Source organism: Borostomias antarcticus (genome assembly GCF_949987555.1).
Source record: "Borostomias antarcticus genome assembly, chromosome: 1".
Classification (NCBI taxonomy): Eukaryota; Metazoa; Chordata; class Actinopteri; order Stomiiformes; family Stomiidae; genus Borostomias; species Borostomias antarcticus.
In genome coordinates this window covers 49067065-49084180 of record NC_140234.1, presented here as the reverse complement: position 1 = coordinate 49084180, position 17116 = coordinate 49067065, and the positions used below count along the sequence as shown (strand labels likewise).

Here is a 17116-nt window from a genome sequence, read left to right as displayed (position 1 = left end):
GGCGACCTATGAGGACCTGGAGAAGCAGGGCAAGTACGACCTGTTGCGCTCCACCAGACACTTCGGAGGTCTGGCTTGGTACCTGGTCAACAACCGCAGGGTGGACGGCCTCCTCATAGACATGCTGCAGAGAGACCAGTGAGTGAGTGAGTGAGTGAGTGAGAGTGAGTGAGAGTGAGAGTGAGTGAGTGAGTGAGTGAGTGAGTGAGTGAGTGAGTGAGTGAGTGAGTGAGTGTACATGCGTGTGTGATTTTTGAGAGTGTGTGTCCAATGGATGTGCAGTTGAAATGTCAGACATGTTACCACTGTTTACCAAGAAGACCATTCTTGAGGTCTCTGCAATTATTGTAAGTCACTTTGGATAAAAACGTCTGCTAAATGCCTGTAATGTAATGCCATTTGACGTCTATGGCAGGGTTTCCGTTAACCAGTAACTGTTTTTTGTCCAGGTAGTCCAACGTATTTAAATCTCTCCGGTCATAATGTCTGGTTAAAAAAATCTCTCTAAGCATTATTTGAATTGTATTAAAATAGACAAAAACTTCTGCTTCTCCTTCTATACAAAAAAACAAATAGGCCTAATAATTTGTGTATGTGTAGGCTATAGGCCTATGTGATGAACGAAACAGCCGTAATGTAGCCTACCTAGCGGAAAACCATAGCGAGCAAGCAAGAGGGCAGGCTACCATAATGTGTCTAGCTTAACCATAATGTTATAGATCTAGACTACATGCATTGTGGTATTTCTTTATATTGCCCAGGCTGCCTATCAATTGTTTCTCAATAAACCGTTATGTCCTCCTCATCATCGGAGTTTGAATACGTAGGCTACGATTTGACAAGCAGCTCTAAATGCCTTCCAAATCAATGACACGTGGTTTTAAAAATTACGTTTTATCGATGAAAAGGGTCAAACTGGAAGGAGCAAAAAGAAAACTCACATTACTGTTGTTAATCCCAAGAAAACTAACAGACTTGCGTAATGTGGAGTCCGCGCATTGATCGATGCAGTCCGTTCTTCAAATAGGCATCAAAAGAAAAAGTAGGCCTACTTAAAATGACCAATTACATCCTCAAATCGGATTCAGGACATAAACAAGGCTTAAGGTAGCCTACAGCCATAATACAAAGTAGCAAAGGTGACTAAATAAAGTGAAAGGCTGCCCAGTGGCGCGCGTGCAGTCCCAGACATCTATAGCACATGCAAATCATGAAAGTCTAACAAAAACGTATCGCACACCAGTGAGGTGGTGATTACTGCTAGAACTGATCATAAGAGAGAAGAAAAAGTGTTGCACACTCTGGCTCCATATGCACTTATTTTATTTTTACGTTTCGACTTGTTGGCCTGATCTATTCTGAAGAAGGCCAACAGGCCGAAACGTCAAAATAAAATAACTGCATATGGAGCCAGAGTGTACAACAGTTTTACACCCTAACATACAGTATAGCACACATCTAATCGTATCAGATGAGAAATAGACATTAAATGGCATATATAGGCTACACGACAAATAATCACTGTGACAAACACCTATAATATTGTATAATGACCGGAATTTCTCCCATTTGTCCGGGACATGTTCCTGGACACATGGACCGGCACCGATGGAAACCCTGGTCTATGGCTGTCTACTTAATAGCTAGCATTTTCACTCCAACCTAATGGGGTTCTGTCACACCCCAGGTTACAGGATGCAGTGAGTCTGGTGTCACTGTTCCACATGGTCCACCCACACAGCGAATCAGCCCGGGAGGCCATCATCCAGCAGGCCACAGGACTGGACCTGCTCAAGGTAAGGCCCCACTGGCCGGTATGGCATCACACCATTGTGTTTTTTTCCAGATAAGCGAATGTGCAAAGTCTGTCAACAAGGGGAGTCATTGCCTTTTCTTTATGAGTTCAGTAGTGTCCTGGTGTTATGTCAGGTGACACTTGCCAAAGACAAAACATATGTGTAATTTACTCTTATTTTCGATATTCAAATATAAAGAAATATGTTATTTATGTTTTGCTCCTTGTCGAGAAATAATGCACACCCCTCCAGCCAATCAAAATCAAGTATTCGCCCAGGCCATGGTATAAGGGTATTTGGAATACAATATGCATTCAGCTTGTCTTTTTAAAAATTTTACTTACCACGTTTGGAATCCCACCTCAGAGTACAAGGCGTTTGATGATTGAGTGTGCTCAGTCTGTAGTGAGGTCAAGTCATGGCCTTCTCATGTTTCATGTGTGAGATGTGGAGCTTGTTTCACCGGTGAGAATCTAGGGGCCATGCTTGGGGCACTTCACTTCCCATTAGGCCTCTGGATGAGGGAGAGGACATTGAGAATGACAGCCGTTTAGAGTGGGAGACAGACACACAGTCAGGTTGCCACTGTCAATAAAGTGTGCGTGTGTCCATATGTGGGTCAGGGAGCGTCTACTCACTCTGGATGTGTTTGTGTGTGTCTGGAGGGTCTTTTCACTTCCAACTGGATGTTACACATGTAACCAACATCTGTTTGACTATGCATACTTCCATAAAGTACAGTGTGTCATGTTGCCCCATTCTAACATCCTACATCATGGAGATGCTGGAAAAGGCTTGTCTGGCCCATCTCAGATCCTGAGTAAAGTCAGAAATGGACTTCCTGCAGTTTGCCTCCTGCAGTTTGCCTACCAGGCTCACATAGGAGTAGATGCCATTATGCTAACAATCTTGGACAGGACACTACCTACCGACTGAGACTCATCACTATATGGGTATTGAATCTTGCACAACTTAGGCTTGTTTGCACTACTAGGCGTCCTAGGCAGCTTATTGTTTACTATTCCTTGTCATGTTTGTATACCCTCTATTGTACGTTTGTATGTATTTAATAAGACCTTATTTGTTTGACTGGGCTGCTTGTATCCTTGCTGCTGCAACAGTAATTTACCTACCTACCTATTCTCATTACAACAAGCCTTATGATTTCTAACCTTTTATACTACCCTTTAACCTCTGTGCCCACCCCCGACCAGACCTACGCCAAGCTGGAGTCCCAGAGGGCGGGTTACATTGAGCTGGCCCTACAGGCCTACGAGCAGACCCCCGCAGAGAGCTCCGCCTGACCTGACCAACCCCCATCCCTCTGACCACCAGACCAACCTGTCCCTCCAACTCCACCCACCCGACAACCTGAAAGGAGGCATGGACATCAGCCAGCCCCATGCACCTCCTCTTCTGGGTGGCTCTGTCAAGTATAAAAACACAGTGAGCATCGTGTGTTGTATTCAGTGTCTTTCTGTGGGATATTAGGCTGGTCTGCTCTTCACATGCTTATGGAGGGAGACAGCACTTAGCCGGCTGTACCTTGAACGGATTTTAAGTGGGTGAAGATGATGGGGCTGCAGATACTGTATCAACACTGACCGAAACGTCTGTCTGGATCATAATGAATTATGCACATACTAAATAAAAACGATTCTTTGTATGTACGCCCTGTCTACATTGAATTCAAGGAACACCACACTCAATAACAACTTAACGCTTATCTTTAATGATAAAAACCTTTCATTCCCATGTTTCTGACTCCAGACATACAAGGCACTTGACTCACATCTGTATAGCAATGAAATAATTTCCTTATTAAAACTGTAGCATGCAAAGTCACCGGAGCATTCCAGATCAGAGGTCTATATAGAGACACGAGGTACTTGAAACTAGCTGACCTATGCTATGACGAGGCTAGAAAAGGACCCGTACCTGGGGAGTGTTCCAGAGGGTGAAATAACAATCTTCAGGTAGACATGTACTGTATAAAACGTATGCATGATAACTGTAGTGTGGAACAGAGAACATCCCCAGCTCTGCTGACATTTCTGCAACATTCTAAATGTCATCCCTCATCAAAAGGCATTCAGGTTAGCTAGAAAAAAGAGGTAAGGAAGTTTTGTGATATTCCCCCCCACCCCAGTCCACTCCCAATTTGACATATTGCAAATGTACCTGGTTCAATATAAACATTCTAAAAAACAATCAAATTAAATGCTTTCTGTATACTATCCCTTCCATTTCACATTATAGCCTACATAAGCTAAGAACAGGTAGAAGGCGCCTCCAACCTACTGATGTAGATTCAGGTTCATTTTCAGTTCTCTGAACAGGATTGGAACATGACAATCTGACTCTGTGTGAAGAACATCTACCTTGCGTGTATAGGACTTGAACCCCTTACACCACACCCCTCAACAGTTTCACTGTCGAGGACACTATATTTTCTATATAAAACATCTCCCGCCTGCCCCCAACACCCTTTTTTGACATTGTGAGAAACACGGTTTTCTTTGGTCCCTTTCGGAGGAATTTCTGTCGCAGTAAAGTCATTATTAGTCATCCAGGAAGTCTTCGTCCAGGTTGACGTCTGTGGTGTCGATATCTTCATCCAGGTCAAAGTTGTCCAGGTCTAGATCGTCCAGACCCTTGGAGGAACAACAAGTGTGTCAGTCAGTGTACAAGTGTGCGCTTGCACGTGCATGTGTATCAGTAGTAAGTGATAAAACTTGCACAATTTTATTATAATTTTTTCTTAAATGTATTTAGGATTTTATCCCATTTTCATTTGTTGGACAATTACACCTGACCCTATTGTCCAAGCTCGTAAACATGACTGATACCAGGCGGTGTCTCTGTGGAGGGACGAACCGTCAAACCGAGAGATTAGGGAGTGGTGGTGCAATATGCCACTCCATCTGGGGATCTGGCCGTACTCTGATCTGGCGAGACCGGGGCGCGAACCCCGGTCCCTGGTGCAGCTGCACCAAAACACGATGCTTAGAACGCCGGGCCACCGCGGACCCCCCACAAAACATCTTTGATGTTCTATAACGGGCTGTTAAAGGAAGCCATGTCCAGCACTCACAGATAGTATCAAAACTATATTTATTCAAGTTCTTTGCACGGGCATGCTGCGGCAACAAACGTATCGGCCAGGGGCCTTCTTCAGTGTTACTGAACTTACTTACTGAACCAAAAAATATTTTTTATTAAATATATTTACTATTTGGTAAATATAGTTTTGATACAATCCGTGAGTGCTGGACATCGCTTCCTTTTACATACATTTTCTGACCGTGCACCCGGTAAGAGATATCAAGTTGTTTACTGTATAAACTTTTGGAGTAGTGCGCGCATTCTCCTTGTTCTACGTTCTATAACGGGCTGCCAATATCATTTCTATTCTGTTCTATTGAGTACACACAGCGACATTGGGAGCAGAAGCTGTTAATCATGGCAGTATAGGCTGTAGTCTACCTCATCATCCATCTCCATCTCCAGGTCCACAGCTGCTTCGGCTCTAGTAGTGGCTGCGTTCTCCACAGCCTGACCCTCTGTGGGAGCTGTTCCTGGGGCCACAGGCTCTGGGACAAGGGTGGGAGTAAGGACAGGCTGGAGGAGGGTGAGGACAGATTTTTCTGGCAGGGCTACTAGAGTGGCCTGCTCTTCTGGGGCTATGGCTGGGCTTGGGACTGGGGTTGGGGTTGGGACTGGGGATATAGATGAGAATGGGTCAAAGGCTGAGAATGGTTCAAAGGCTGAGAATGGGTCTAGGACTGGGGCTATAGCTGGTCTTATGTCTGGGACTGGAGTTATGGCTTTGTCTAGCACTGAGAATGGGTCTAGGACAGGGACTGGGGCTATGGCTGTGGCGGGTTCTAGTACTAAGAATGGGTCTACGACTGGGGCTATGGCTGGGTCTAGGGGTGGGTCTAGAAGTGCAGCTGGGGCTGGGCCTGGAAGTGCGGCTGGGACAGAGACTGGTTCTTGTACGGTAAAGTCCTCCACTGGAACAGCTGGTACGATTGGTTCGGGTGCTTCCTCGGTTGTGGGCATTTCTGCTGTTACCATCGCTTCTATGGTAACAGCCTCGGGTGCCACTGCAGTTGCTAGGGGTTCTGGTGCCACCTCCGGAACAAGTGCCGCTTCCATTGCTATGGGTTCTGTTATGACTGCCTCTGTAACAGACACTTCCTCTGTGCCTGTGGACTCTGATACGACTTCAGCCACTGGTTCGGCATCTGTTGCTATGACCTCTGTTGCTACTGCCTCAGTGACAGGTGCTTCTTCTGTTGCCATGACCTCCAACAGAGTCTCGGAGACAGGTGTCACTATCTCTGTGACGCTGGCTTCCTCTGTTGCTACGGCCTCTGGCACAGCATCTGTTGTTATGACTTCAGTTGCAGGAGGCACACACTCAGCATTCTCCTCTGTTGCTATGACTTCCTCCACTAGGGTGGGTTGTACCACATCTGGCAAAGGACTGGGTGCTTCTGTAATGACATCTCCCAGTAAGTCTCCCTCTGTATTGACTGGAACGTCCTCTAGCTTTGCAATGGTCTCTTCCACCTCTGCTGCCATCCCCGGCTCGGGTGCAACCACCGCTACAGAAATGGGTGCTTCCTCTGCTGCTACAATGGGCTCCTCCACTGCAGTGACAGTTGGTTCATTTGCTGCAACTGCAACAGCCTCTTCTACAGCTGCCATGACAGGATCTCCCTCCTCTGTAGCAATGGACTCTTCCACCACTGGGACTTCTAGAACTGCAGCCTCTACCACTGCTTCCACTATGGGGGTGTCCTCCATCCTCTCAGCCACCTCCTACACAAAAAAGTGAGAATGGTACATTAACTGGGAATGGAAATGGCCAGTTCAAAAGCATAAGGCTGCTTGTGCCTGCTTGTCTGCAATTCTACATGAATAGAACAGGTCTGGGGTTCCTAAACTTTTCCTTGCCAAGGACCCCCATACTGTATAGCCGTACTGTATAGTATTGTACTTTGTTTTACTTATTATGTTTGTTGTTTTTATCTGTTACCTGTTTACAGGGACTGCAGATGCAAATTAGCCTAAGGCTAACTCTGGTGCGATGCATCAAATGTTTTTACATTTATGTTTTAATTGCACATGGTCCCTTCCAAATAAAATTGAAAAATGAAATGTAACCTCTGGCTGGGGCCCCCTTACAGAGTGGTGAGGTCTGATGTCATTTTGTAGGCTGAAAAGTTAGCATTGCCACCATTGGGTTCTGAGTTTTAAAACCCTATGGGAAAAATGAATAGGATTTGCGGGGAAAAAATTAAAAGAAATAAGGTACATTGTGTTTAACAGAAACTTCCAGACTGCATTGAGTTGTTCTAAAAGTTAAGCACATAATTGAAGATGTGTTTTGTGACTTTTGAAGCCTTTAGTTGGTTCCGAGGTCGATGTTGCTAGTGCTATGCCACACATTTTTGAAACTGGACTACAGGAGTCAAATGCCTTTCTAACGGCCCCTATATTTACTGGCCTAGCTATGAAAATGCATGTGAAACTCTAGATACTGTAAATTTGTCCATGGGAAAAAATATTTTTCAGCAGATGACATCTTAGTTACAAGGTTGAGCTAGCTAAGGCAGTTGTGTGTTTACAGTATATGTGTGGTATTTATTCAGTTGTGGTAATCTCAAGTCCTCTATGTTAGTACATTTCAAATATTTTCTCAGCTATATTCTATTATAATAAACATTCTTTCTTTTATTAACCAAACATTCATGGTCATTTTTATTTTACAATATTGATCAACAGTTCTTTCTTCAAGTATTTTTCTTTCTTTCTTATTATTAATGTCACCGAATTACTATTCACCATGTCTCTCCTATGATGTTTTTAGCCCTTTTTGCTCTGAAAATGTAATTTAATGTAATTTATTGCTATGTTCTTAGCCGTTGGACAAACATACTCCAGGAGCTTGCTCGATCGTCTCGTTGAGAGGGGTCAGGGAATAATTTTTACTGCTCACTTATCTGGCCCCTGGGTGATAGTTTTTTTGCTTCCCTCTGGAATATGTAGGGGTGGGACTTATGCCCATCTCCCTTGTTCTCTGTAAAGCATATTGTGTTACCTCTGTGTATGAAATGTGTTATACAAATAAAGCTTTGATTGATTGACTATTCAATATTTATTTGTTTTATTGTAAACATTCAGTGTCACTTCTCAGTTTTACGATGTTCAAAATTTCTTTATTTCAGCAATTGTCTTTCTCATTTTTAATTTCCCAGATTTACTTTATTCAATATTCCTTTCTTCTATATAATCATTCTTTGTCATTCAGTTTTATTCCAGCACATAGCTCAGAACGTAGAGCGGCCAGCTGGGGATGGCAAGGCCCCAGCACCCGGCAGTGCCCAAGTGTCCTTGAGCAAAAGACACTGAACCCCAAAACCACACACCTGGTGGTGCAGTACAGTACTTAGCACTATCCCCTCACAGCAAGAAAGTCTCCAGGCCTTTGTGTGTGCAGTTTGTATGTTCTCCCCGTGTTCGCAAGGGTTTCCTCCCAAAGAACCCAATACGAAAAACATGCAGAAGAACATATGCTCTTCAGTCCAATTCCTGACCAGGACTTGGTCCCCGGACGCCTCTGACGAGGCTGCCCACTGCTCTTGGCTGCCCCTGGAGAAGGACAGCTTTGATGGGAGAAAAGCGAACAATTTCCACCAACAACGTGTGTGTTGTGTTACGGTTGTTGCCGCTCATTCACTTGTGTGCATAACTGCCGTGTGGCAAATAAAAGACCTATGAGGTCCTGAATTATTATTATGGATTATTAATTATAATTGTAATAATTTTGCATTTTCGATTTTCCTCTTCCTTCTGGCCCTCTGGCCACTTTTAATCTGCAGGTATATAGGTCATGGGGAGCTGGCAGAGCTAGGAAACTAGTGTGTAGTCCATTATTCTAGAGGTGTGGGATTCCAGAGCATACCTCTGGACCAGCGGACACTCCTGTTGGCACATAGCCTGCGGATTCCTCCAGGACATTCCGGTCTTCGTTGGGCTAAAGTAAAGAAAGAGGGAGTACTAAGTGAACGGAGCCATGAAATGAAACAAGACATATGAAAACGGAAATATCCAAGGTCTTTTCTATGAAGTATATTCCGTGAGCTTTGTAGTAGTTCCCACACTCCCTATTGGTTCAGCTGCTGGTTAACAAGCATTGGTTTGTTCAGTCGGTGGGGTCGGTGCTGGGCCTGATTAGCACAATACACCCAGTTCTTCAGGCCCAGGTTTGGTGACCACTGATGGTCCTGCTGTCTTTCTGGAACAAGGCCTACCGTATCACTCTGCTGTGGAATTGCTGGGGAGACATTGCTCTGCACTACAAGAAGGGGGCCAAGGCAGCATGTGTGATGATGACTGACCATGATGAGGGGGTACTCTGCAGCTGGCCTCAGCCTGACGTGGGTCTCTTTCAGGTAGTCTTCAGCCACCAGGGCCTGCTGGAGGCCGGGGAACAGGTTGCTGTACTCGGTAGGGTCGGCGAGGGCGTCTGCTGCCTTCTGGCTCACCTTGGATAGGTTCTCCTTCCACAGCTTCACCACTCTGGAGACGGGAGTGTTGACACAGGAACGCCACTCAAACTCACATCAGGCGCATCGATCGATACTCACACTTCACACTGGGGAAAAAAAGATGCCTGCACTCCCTCCAAAATTCTCTCTCTATATACTGAACACAGCCAAACAAATAAACAATACTACCTTGACACTTGGCTAGGCAGGTACGTTCTAGCCAGAAATGCAGCCTCTGGCAGCCGGTTGGTTTTGATCAGGAGATCCAGACATTTGTCCAATCTAGGAAAAAAAAAATACAGACCACATCTTCAAAATGACTAAACAAAGTATGCGTAGGGGTCATTATTGTACTTATATAGGCCTAGTTATAATAATATAAGTATGCCTATGACTGTATGGCCAACCATGTATACATGAAACCGTGTGCTGCACTCACTTCCCCTGCAGGAAATAGGTGAGGAACGCCACGTTGGTCTTGCCCTCTCTCTCCGCCCCCTCTGCCAGTTTTCCCACCATGGGGGCGTTGCCCGAGGCTGTGGCCAGCAGCAGCAGCCCCCCGTAGTCCTGGGCCTGGTGCAGGCACTCCTGTGCCAGGCCAAACTGGCACTTGGTGGTAGCGAGCTCTGCCAGCTGCTTCCACTTCTGCTCTGACTGCAGCCCCCCAAAGCGCCCCCCAGGTGCCAGGGAGAGAGACAGGGCGCCGTTTTAGGAAACATAAAACACAACATAGATCATGCCAAAAATAACACATAATACACCCCCTTTCCTTTTGTTATTCTAGCGGTTTATCTACGGTGGGCCCATGTAATTAATGACTTGGCCCTGGAATTTGTATTTTCAAGGTTCATCCCCATCTATCCAAAACGGCCATGGCAGCCCCACGTCTGGCTCCCACTGTCCCCGGTCGCTCCCGCAGTGTGGAGCCTCACCTCGGCCTCCACGGCCAGCTGGTAGGCAGTCTTCAGCTCCCCCAGCTGCAGGGCCAGCTCGAACCTGTGTTCCGGGTCTGTGGACACGGCCAGGGCCTGCTGCCTGAAGCCCTAGACAGGAGACACAGAGGAAAAGAAGTGTGACGGACACTCAACCATCCACTGTCAACCGGTTTGACAGCGCCTCTCTGGACATGGCTTTGAAGAAGTATGTACTGTATGTGCATGAACAGACACACGCACGCACCGACCTGTTTCTCCAAGAAGTGGGCCACCCGGGTCCTCTGCTCCTTTGGGATAGTGGGCAGGACTCTGTCGGCCATGCCAAAGTCCCTCCTCATCACGGCGGTCTGGTACTCCAGCACCGACACCAGCAGAGAGAAAGTGACGATGTTCAGCTCCTTGTCCCCCAGATACAGACGATCATCCTTAGGTATGTAGCCCAACAGGTACATAGTCCTGCAGCCGAGGAAAGAGAGAGAGACATGTCAATGTATTCAATTCATTGATGGGATGCAAAATTCTAATATATTGTTTGCTATGAACATTTTTGAGTAATTCATATAAAGTTATTGTATTTTTTCAACCAAATGCGCTAAAAAATCTCACATCCCATCAGCTACAGTCAGAGGGAAAACGCTGAAGGGTAAACAGAGTGTACGACGCTACCTGAAATTTGATTCAAAATCATAAATGAATCAAATTTATATGATTTTTTTTGGGGGGGCGGGTGAGGTTTTCAAATAAGCCCTTTCAGGTTTCTTACCTCACCTGCACACATCTTAATTTATATCAAATTGTTGTTATTTTATATGAATATTTGTGCAAAAATAAACTAAACTAAACTACCTGTCCAGATGAGCGATGGTGACGATCTCTCCCCCTACGTAGTAGTTGAGTCTGTTGACCGAGCTGGTGTAAATGAAACAGTCTCCCACCCACAGCCCTGTCTTCACCACCTCCTGGATCTCCCCTAGAACCTGACGACAGGGAGGAGAATGAAAGGCAAGGAAGGCAAGAAGAGTGAAAGAAGAAAGAAAGAAGGAAAAAACAATAGGTGGTGGAAATAAAAGAAGACTGTAAATTAAAATAACGGCAAAACATCCTTCTTCATTCACAAGTAGTGCTCTCTCTCTCTCTCTCTCTCCAATTTGTACATTTTATCACCGCGCCACGGGGCATGGGCCAGTCCTACCTCGAAGGCGTCCTCTATCCCGTCCTCGGTCACGCCCTCTTTGGTCTCCTGGGCGGTGGCCACCTTCTCAGCCAGGTAGCGCAGCAAGAAGAACGACTCCTCCGTAGCGATGCACACCAGCTCCCCAGAGTCGGACCAGAACATCTGAGCCAAGGACAGGTCAGAGGTCAGCCGACTTCTGTACCATGACTCTGCCACTCACTACAATGTTGCATGAGTGACACAAATGTTCGGAGAGATCAGAGATATTCTCGCACTGTCCAATGTAAAGTTCTGCTGTGGAGAGCAGTTAGTTTAGTCCATTCCGTTCCATTCTGTCCTAGTGTTCTGACTAGCTGAGACAAGTGTGTATCTGTTAGGGGTCGTCTACGAGTCTCACATGCTTGGGCTGGATCTCGATGCGGCGGACCAGTTCCACGTTCTCCCAGTCGTAGAACGCCAGCCCGCTGGTGGACCTCACGCCAAGCAGGAACCCACCGTGGATACCTGATGTGTGACACACACACGGATGTCAGTGCATATTCATATACACACATACTGACACATAATTCGTTTGAAAAACTGTCACGTTTGCACTTGTTTAGAACACATTATTTCACACACACACACACACACGCGCACACACGCACGCGCACGCACGCGCACGCACGCGCACGCACGCACACGCACACGCACACACACGCACACACACACCTTCAGCCCCCAAATCCGGTTTAAACGCCTTCTTCTCCTTGAAGTTCTTGAAGATTTTGATCATACTGTTGCTCTCCCTAATGGCATATCTGTTGCGGAAAAACAAAAGGTAATAAAAGTTTAATCAGCATATAACCACAAATTGGACCATGACTGGACCATAAATGACCATGTACAGTATGTGGTCGCGGTGGTGTGGTTGACTTACTCAGAGGAGTCGTGGGCCCAAACAAACTCCTGGGCGGAGCCAAAGCTCTTGTTCCTGAGGGCCATGGCAGTATAGATGATATATTCTCCATCTCCACACACCACTACGAACCTGTAGCATGTAACACACAGGGTCTGTTAGCATGCAGGTGAAGACACACACCATTATCATACACTCATCAGTGTAGGCACACACACTAGTTGGATATGAACATAAGACTCACACATGCACGCACTCAGACACACATACACACTAACCTGCCGTTGGGGTTGTGCTGGATGGTCTGGGGGTAGATCTCACAGCTGCCCATGTCCTTGACTGCCAGCGGGAGCCTCTCTCCGTCCTTGATCTCGGTGTCGCCCATGGCCTTCAGGTTGGCCTGCTGCACCTCAGAGTGTCTGGCCCACATTATCTTCCCATTGGAGTCCATGGACATGGCCGGCTCTTCACGACCCAGCTTAGAGAAGGGAGCAGGGGGGGGGGGGGGTTAAAGAGAGAGCAGGGAAGAGGGGGAGAAGGAAAGAAGGGGGAGAAGTTCAAAAGGTGAATCTAAATTTGTCCGGCCTTCAACCCGAACAGAAGAATGGGAAGAGAAAAAAAAACTTAAAGTGAAGGTGAAACCAGAAGGCTGAGTGACGCTAAGAACTGTGGGAGGTGTAGGCAGTACCTTGATGATGATGCTGCCTTCATCGTAGCCCAGTGCCACGCTGTTGGAGCCGCGCTGGCCGCACACACACCACACGCGCTCCATGCCGTAGTTGAGTGTGTTCTCCAGACGGTACGTGCTGGAATGCCAGACTCGCACGGTGCCTGTGTGTGGAAAACAAAGACATTAAGACAACTGCACTCAGGTACGTTTTTAATGGCGGAGAGTGATGGGATACTATGGAAATGTCTTAAGAGACTTCAATACCCACCGTCCTCGGAGCCAGTGAGGATGATTGGCAGCTCAGGGTGGAAGCTGACGCAGGACACATTCTGGGCATGGCCCTCCAGTGTCTGCACACAGGTCTTATTCTGGGGGTGGAGGAAAAAGAGTCAGACAGCTTAATACACAGTAGGACCACTCAAAACACACAAATCTGAGTGTGTCTCTGTTGAGTGTTTGTGTAAGAGAGAGGATCCGATACCAATGACAGTGTGGTTTGTGTGGAAACGTGTGGACTGGGGGTGTGTGTGATAGCATACTGTATGTGTAGGTGTGTGTGGACGTGTGTTGAAGTTTCTGTACACTAGACAGACCTGATAGTCCCAGATCTTGACCAGACGGTCATCAGCTCCTGATATCAGGTAGGGCTTGTCACCTCCACTGTAATAGTCGATGCAGTTGACCCCCTTCTCATGGCCCTCTAAGGTGAAGTTGGGGGTATTGGAACCCAGTTGCCACACCTGCAACAACAAACAATAACAACAGATGTTAAACCAAGCTACAACTAGTGGAATAAGAGAAAGGTAAGACGCAGGTCTGTTAGCCTATAGCCAAAGAGCAAGGGAAATATTGCTGCCGAGTCTTAAAAGATTACGAGTTGTATAATCTCCATACACTGTAGGTGATATGTGTGTGATAATGTTTGTGTCTTCACACCTTAATGGTCCTGTCCAGAGAGGCGCTGGCAAACTGGTTGTTGTCTTTTGGGTTAATGACGATCTGCATGACGTAGTGGGTGTGTCCCTCAAACACCTGACCACACACCCATTTCCTGTCCCAGTCCCACAGCTTGATCAGCATGTCATCTGGACACGGACACACGGACACACACACACACACACACACACACACACACACACACACAGTGAGATAGGGGAGATATTTTGTAATTCTCTTCTATGAGTGTTTGTGTTTTAGTGGTTATGAGAATATAGTATCAGCCATGTGTATGTGTGGTTCTTCATATTATTGCTAGTGGTAATGTATTGCCAGTGGTAATGCATGTGTGTGTAAGTGTGTGTGTGAAGACATCTTTAGTCATCGTACAGCACACATGCAATAAGTGACACATGGTAACACACACACGCATGCATTTAGGGTCACCAATGAAATTTTCTCTGTGCTTAACCCATCCCTTCGTTCTTCTCAGAACGAAGGGAGCAGATGGTAGGCAGTGTGCATGAGCCACGCCCGGGGACCAATCCAAGACCAATTTGAACGGACAGCGTCAACGTTCTGTTCTTCTGCATGTTTTTCGTATTGGGTTCTTTATGGGGGAACCCCTTGCGAACACGGGGAGAACATGCAAACTTCACATCCCAAGCGGGAATTGAACCCAGGGCCTTCTTGCTGTGAGGTGACTGTGCCACGAGCAATTTGGGGTTCAGTGTCTTGCTCATGGACACTCCGGTACACTGCCAAGAGCTAGAATCGAACCGGAGACCTTCCAATCCCCAGCCTATCACTCTACCTCCAGAGCTACGTGCCGCCCTGTGTGTGTGGTTCTTCATATTATCGCTAGTGGTAATGTGTGAGTGTGTGTGTGTGTGTGTGTGTGGAACCGTACCACTGCTGGTGAGGATGTAAGGCTGTGTGGGGTGCACTGCGATACAGCGGATGTAGTCAGAGTGGGCCTCAAACATATGACTTCTCTCCAGGGTGTTATAGTTGAACACACGGATCTGCATGTCATCCTGGAGAGGAGACACGAGAGAGGGAGAGGTTGATGAAGTAGCGGACTAAAAATAGATACAGAAAGATGGATGAATAGATAAAGCATGGTAGAGGTCCCTGTGAGATGTTATAGGTGTGTGTGTGCATTTGTGTAATGAGACTTACTGCTCCAGCGATGACCCAGTGCTTCCTGGCCACAAACTTAGCCACTCTAACAGGTAGGTCACACACCTCGAAGGTCTTCACCAAGGTCTCGAGACAGAGATGGACATTCAAACAGGTCAGAACAGGGAGGCTCACAAGCACCAAGCCAAATAATTCATTGAAATGGTTGGATATAGGCAGCGTCGAAGGCTGACACTTCTGTTGATCTGATGATAATTCCCATAATATTACCAAATAATTGTTTTGGTGCCAAGATCTGAAGCTACCAAGGTAATTTGAGGTTATGATTCATGTGGCAGTGAATGGTTAGATGGATGAATGAACGAATTAATGGTTGGACAGACAATTGAAAGAATGGTACCTGGGTCTCATGGTTCCATACACAGACACTGCCGTTGTAGAGGCTGGCGACCATCCATGGTTCCGTTGGGTGCAGATCAACACTCTTCACGCGGTCGGACCGAGCAGTCAGCTTCCGTTTGATGTCCAACCGCAGAGGCTGAGACACACACACACAGAGAGAGAGAGAGAGAGAGAGAGAGAGAGACAGATTTGAAACCAGCAAATTGTGTTAAAATACAAAAACTGTAAAGTATTGACACAGAATGAAGTAGGGTACAGGTAGGACTTCAAAATATAGAAAGACAGAATGATATGGAATTCATTCCAGATCTTGTGTTATTCCCGACCCTTAGGCCAGATTGCCAATTAGCCTAAACTTCTTTGTAGGCTGTGAATACAAGTTAACGTCAATTTCAGAGCGTGAGACATGGGGGCGTGTCTGTATATTCTCCTCATTCCACATTTTACTTGCATGAATGCTTGGCTGCAATCGATTTCCGCGAATTATTTTCAAGGCTTTCAATCTCTGAGAGAGTTTTGAAAATAGGCATGTCCAGTAGAGTGCATGTAGCCCATTTACAAACACTGTTGACCCGATAGCAGCTGCGAACATATCGCTTGGTAAATAATTTACTGTTTCCATTTCACAAAATGACGAAACATTCCCCATTGCTCGCAATTCTATGTAGGTTCTACATTTAACGATTAAGAAGACTATGGAATAAAATATTAGGTAGGCTTGGTGATATTGTTTATTTTGTTGGACACCATGTAGGTAGCCATGCAGTAGGCTAAAAACAGCTTTCAAAGAAAATCGGGAAAAGAGTTTGGAACGGCGGTAAAGCTAATCGAAGTACTTTCTCCTTTACCAAAATTGGCTTTTTTTTGTTTCTTACCATGTTTCCACGTTGCCGGTTGCTGTTTTATGAAGTGCCCGACCTTCCAGCTAGTCGTGGGACTTCACAACTTGGAACCGCAGCGAATAATCTTTTGGCGACGTGGATCCTATGGCTTCCTGTGCATACACATCGCAAGATCCGGTGGAGGAATGGAACACGTTGTACTATACCCGACAGACTAGGCTAGGCAATGTAGGCTACCTACGGGGAACGGGAATGCGGGGTGGTCTACACGGGAATTAATTGTAGCCTACGGTTAAAGAAATAGCCTAAAGATTTTACCTACGCTTGGATATGGCCAACCCCCCGAACAAGCCAACAAGCAAGTAATCTAAACAAAACAATAGCATAGCCTAGGCTACTAAACGTAATTATTTAATGAGATGGTTAGACTTAAAGGTATAATATGTAATATGTAGATTAAAATAAATAAAAAATAATACATCCATAGGGCTTTGCGAAGGCTGCAGAGTAAAAGTATTGCTTTTCCATAAAAAATATATTTTGTCTGAAATTATTACATTATTAAATTTTGACGGCCAGACAATGACACTGTTGATATCATACCAGCCAATAGGCTCTTTGCACAAGCTCCACTACTTCCTGAAATTCTACAGGCATCCTTATTTCCTGTCCTATACTATTGGATGGAAGCATCCATGGATGGAAGTGATTAATCAGGTGTGTGGCACACCTGATCACACCTGATTAATCACTTCCAT

At 46.0% G+C, this 17116-nt stretch overlaps 2 protein-coding genes across 2 annotated transcripts in view; one reads left to right on the top strand and one right to left on the bottom strand.

Annotated features, from left to right (window-relative positions):
- mrps22 (mitochondrial ribosomal protein S22) overlaps nucleotides 1-3441 on the top strand; it is a gene marked incomplete at its 5' end in the record, with an annotated part of 5196 nt that extends 1755 nt beyond the window's left edge. Inside the window, 3 exons of the mRNA XM_084439788.1 lie at nucleotides 1-138; nucleotides 1688-1796; nucleotides 3011-3441. The exon at nucleotides 1-138 is cut by the window's left edge and continues 8 nt beyond it. Of these exons, the coding sequence (XP_084295914.1) occupies nucleotides 1-138; nucleotides 1688-1796; nucleotides 3011-3100 (337 nt within the window). The 3' untranslated portion in view covers nucleotides 3101-3441. The remainder of the gene's footprint in view (nucleotides 139-1687; nucleotides 1797-3010) is intronic.
- A 70-nt stretch (nucleotides 3442-3511) lies between these two features.
- LOC311309313 (coatomer subunit beta'-like) lies at nucleotides 3512-16486 on the bottom strand. Its single transcript, XM_084438536.1, has 22 exons — nucleotides 16392-16486; nucleotides 15515-15652; nucleotides 15154-15240; nucleotides 14882-15008; nucleotides 13972-14120; nucleotides 13629-13775; nucleotides 13304-13403; nucleotides 13054-13196; nucleotides 12644-12843; nucleotides 12387-12497; nucleotides 12179-12267; nucleotides 11865-11971; nucleotides 11486-11629; nucleotides 11140-11270; nucleotides 10542-10749; nucleotides 10291-10401; nucleotides 9798-10012; nucleotides 9548-9640; nucleotides 9209-9389; nucleotides 8773-8844; nucleotides 5283-6626; nucleotides 3512-4450 (listed from the first exon to the last, which is right to left on the bottom strand). The coding sequence occupies exons 1-22, from the start codon at nucleotides 16392-16394 to the stop codon at nucleotides 4358-4360; spliced, it is 3993 nt and encodes a 1330-aa protein (XP_084294662.1). The 5' UTR covers nucleotides 16395-16486; the 3' UTR covers nucleotides 3512-4357.
- Between the last annotated feature and the right edge of the window lie 630 nt (nucleotides 16487-17116).

Excerpts from the sequence above, each read along its gene's own strand:
- LOC311309313 (XM_084438536.1), bottom strand. Across the intron at positions 13,404-13,628 it reads TCAAGATCTGGGACTATCAG|AATAAGACCTGTGTGCAGAC; the intron begins GTCTGTCTAGTG and ends CTCCACCCCCAG. Across the intron at positions 12,268-12,386 it reads TGGGCCCACGACTCCTCTGA|ATATGCCATTAGGGAGAGCA; the intron begins GTAAGTCAACCA and ends TTTCCGCAACAG.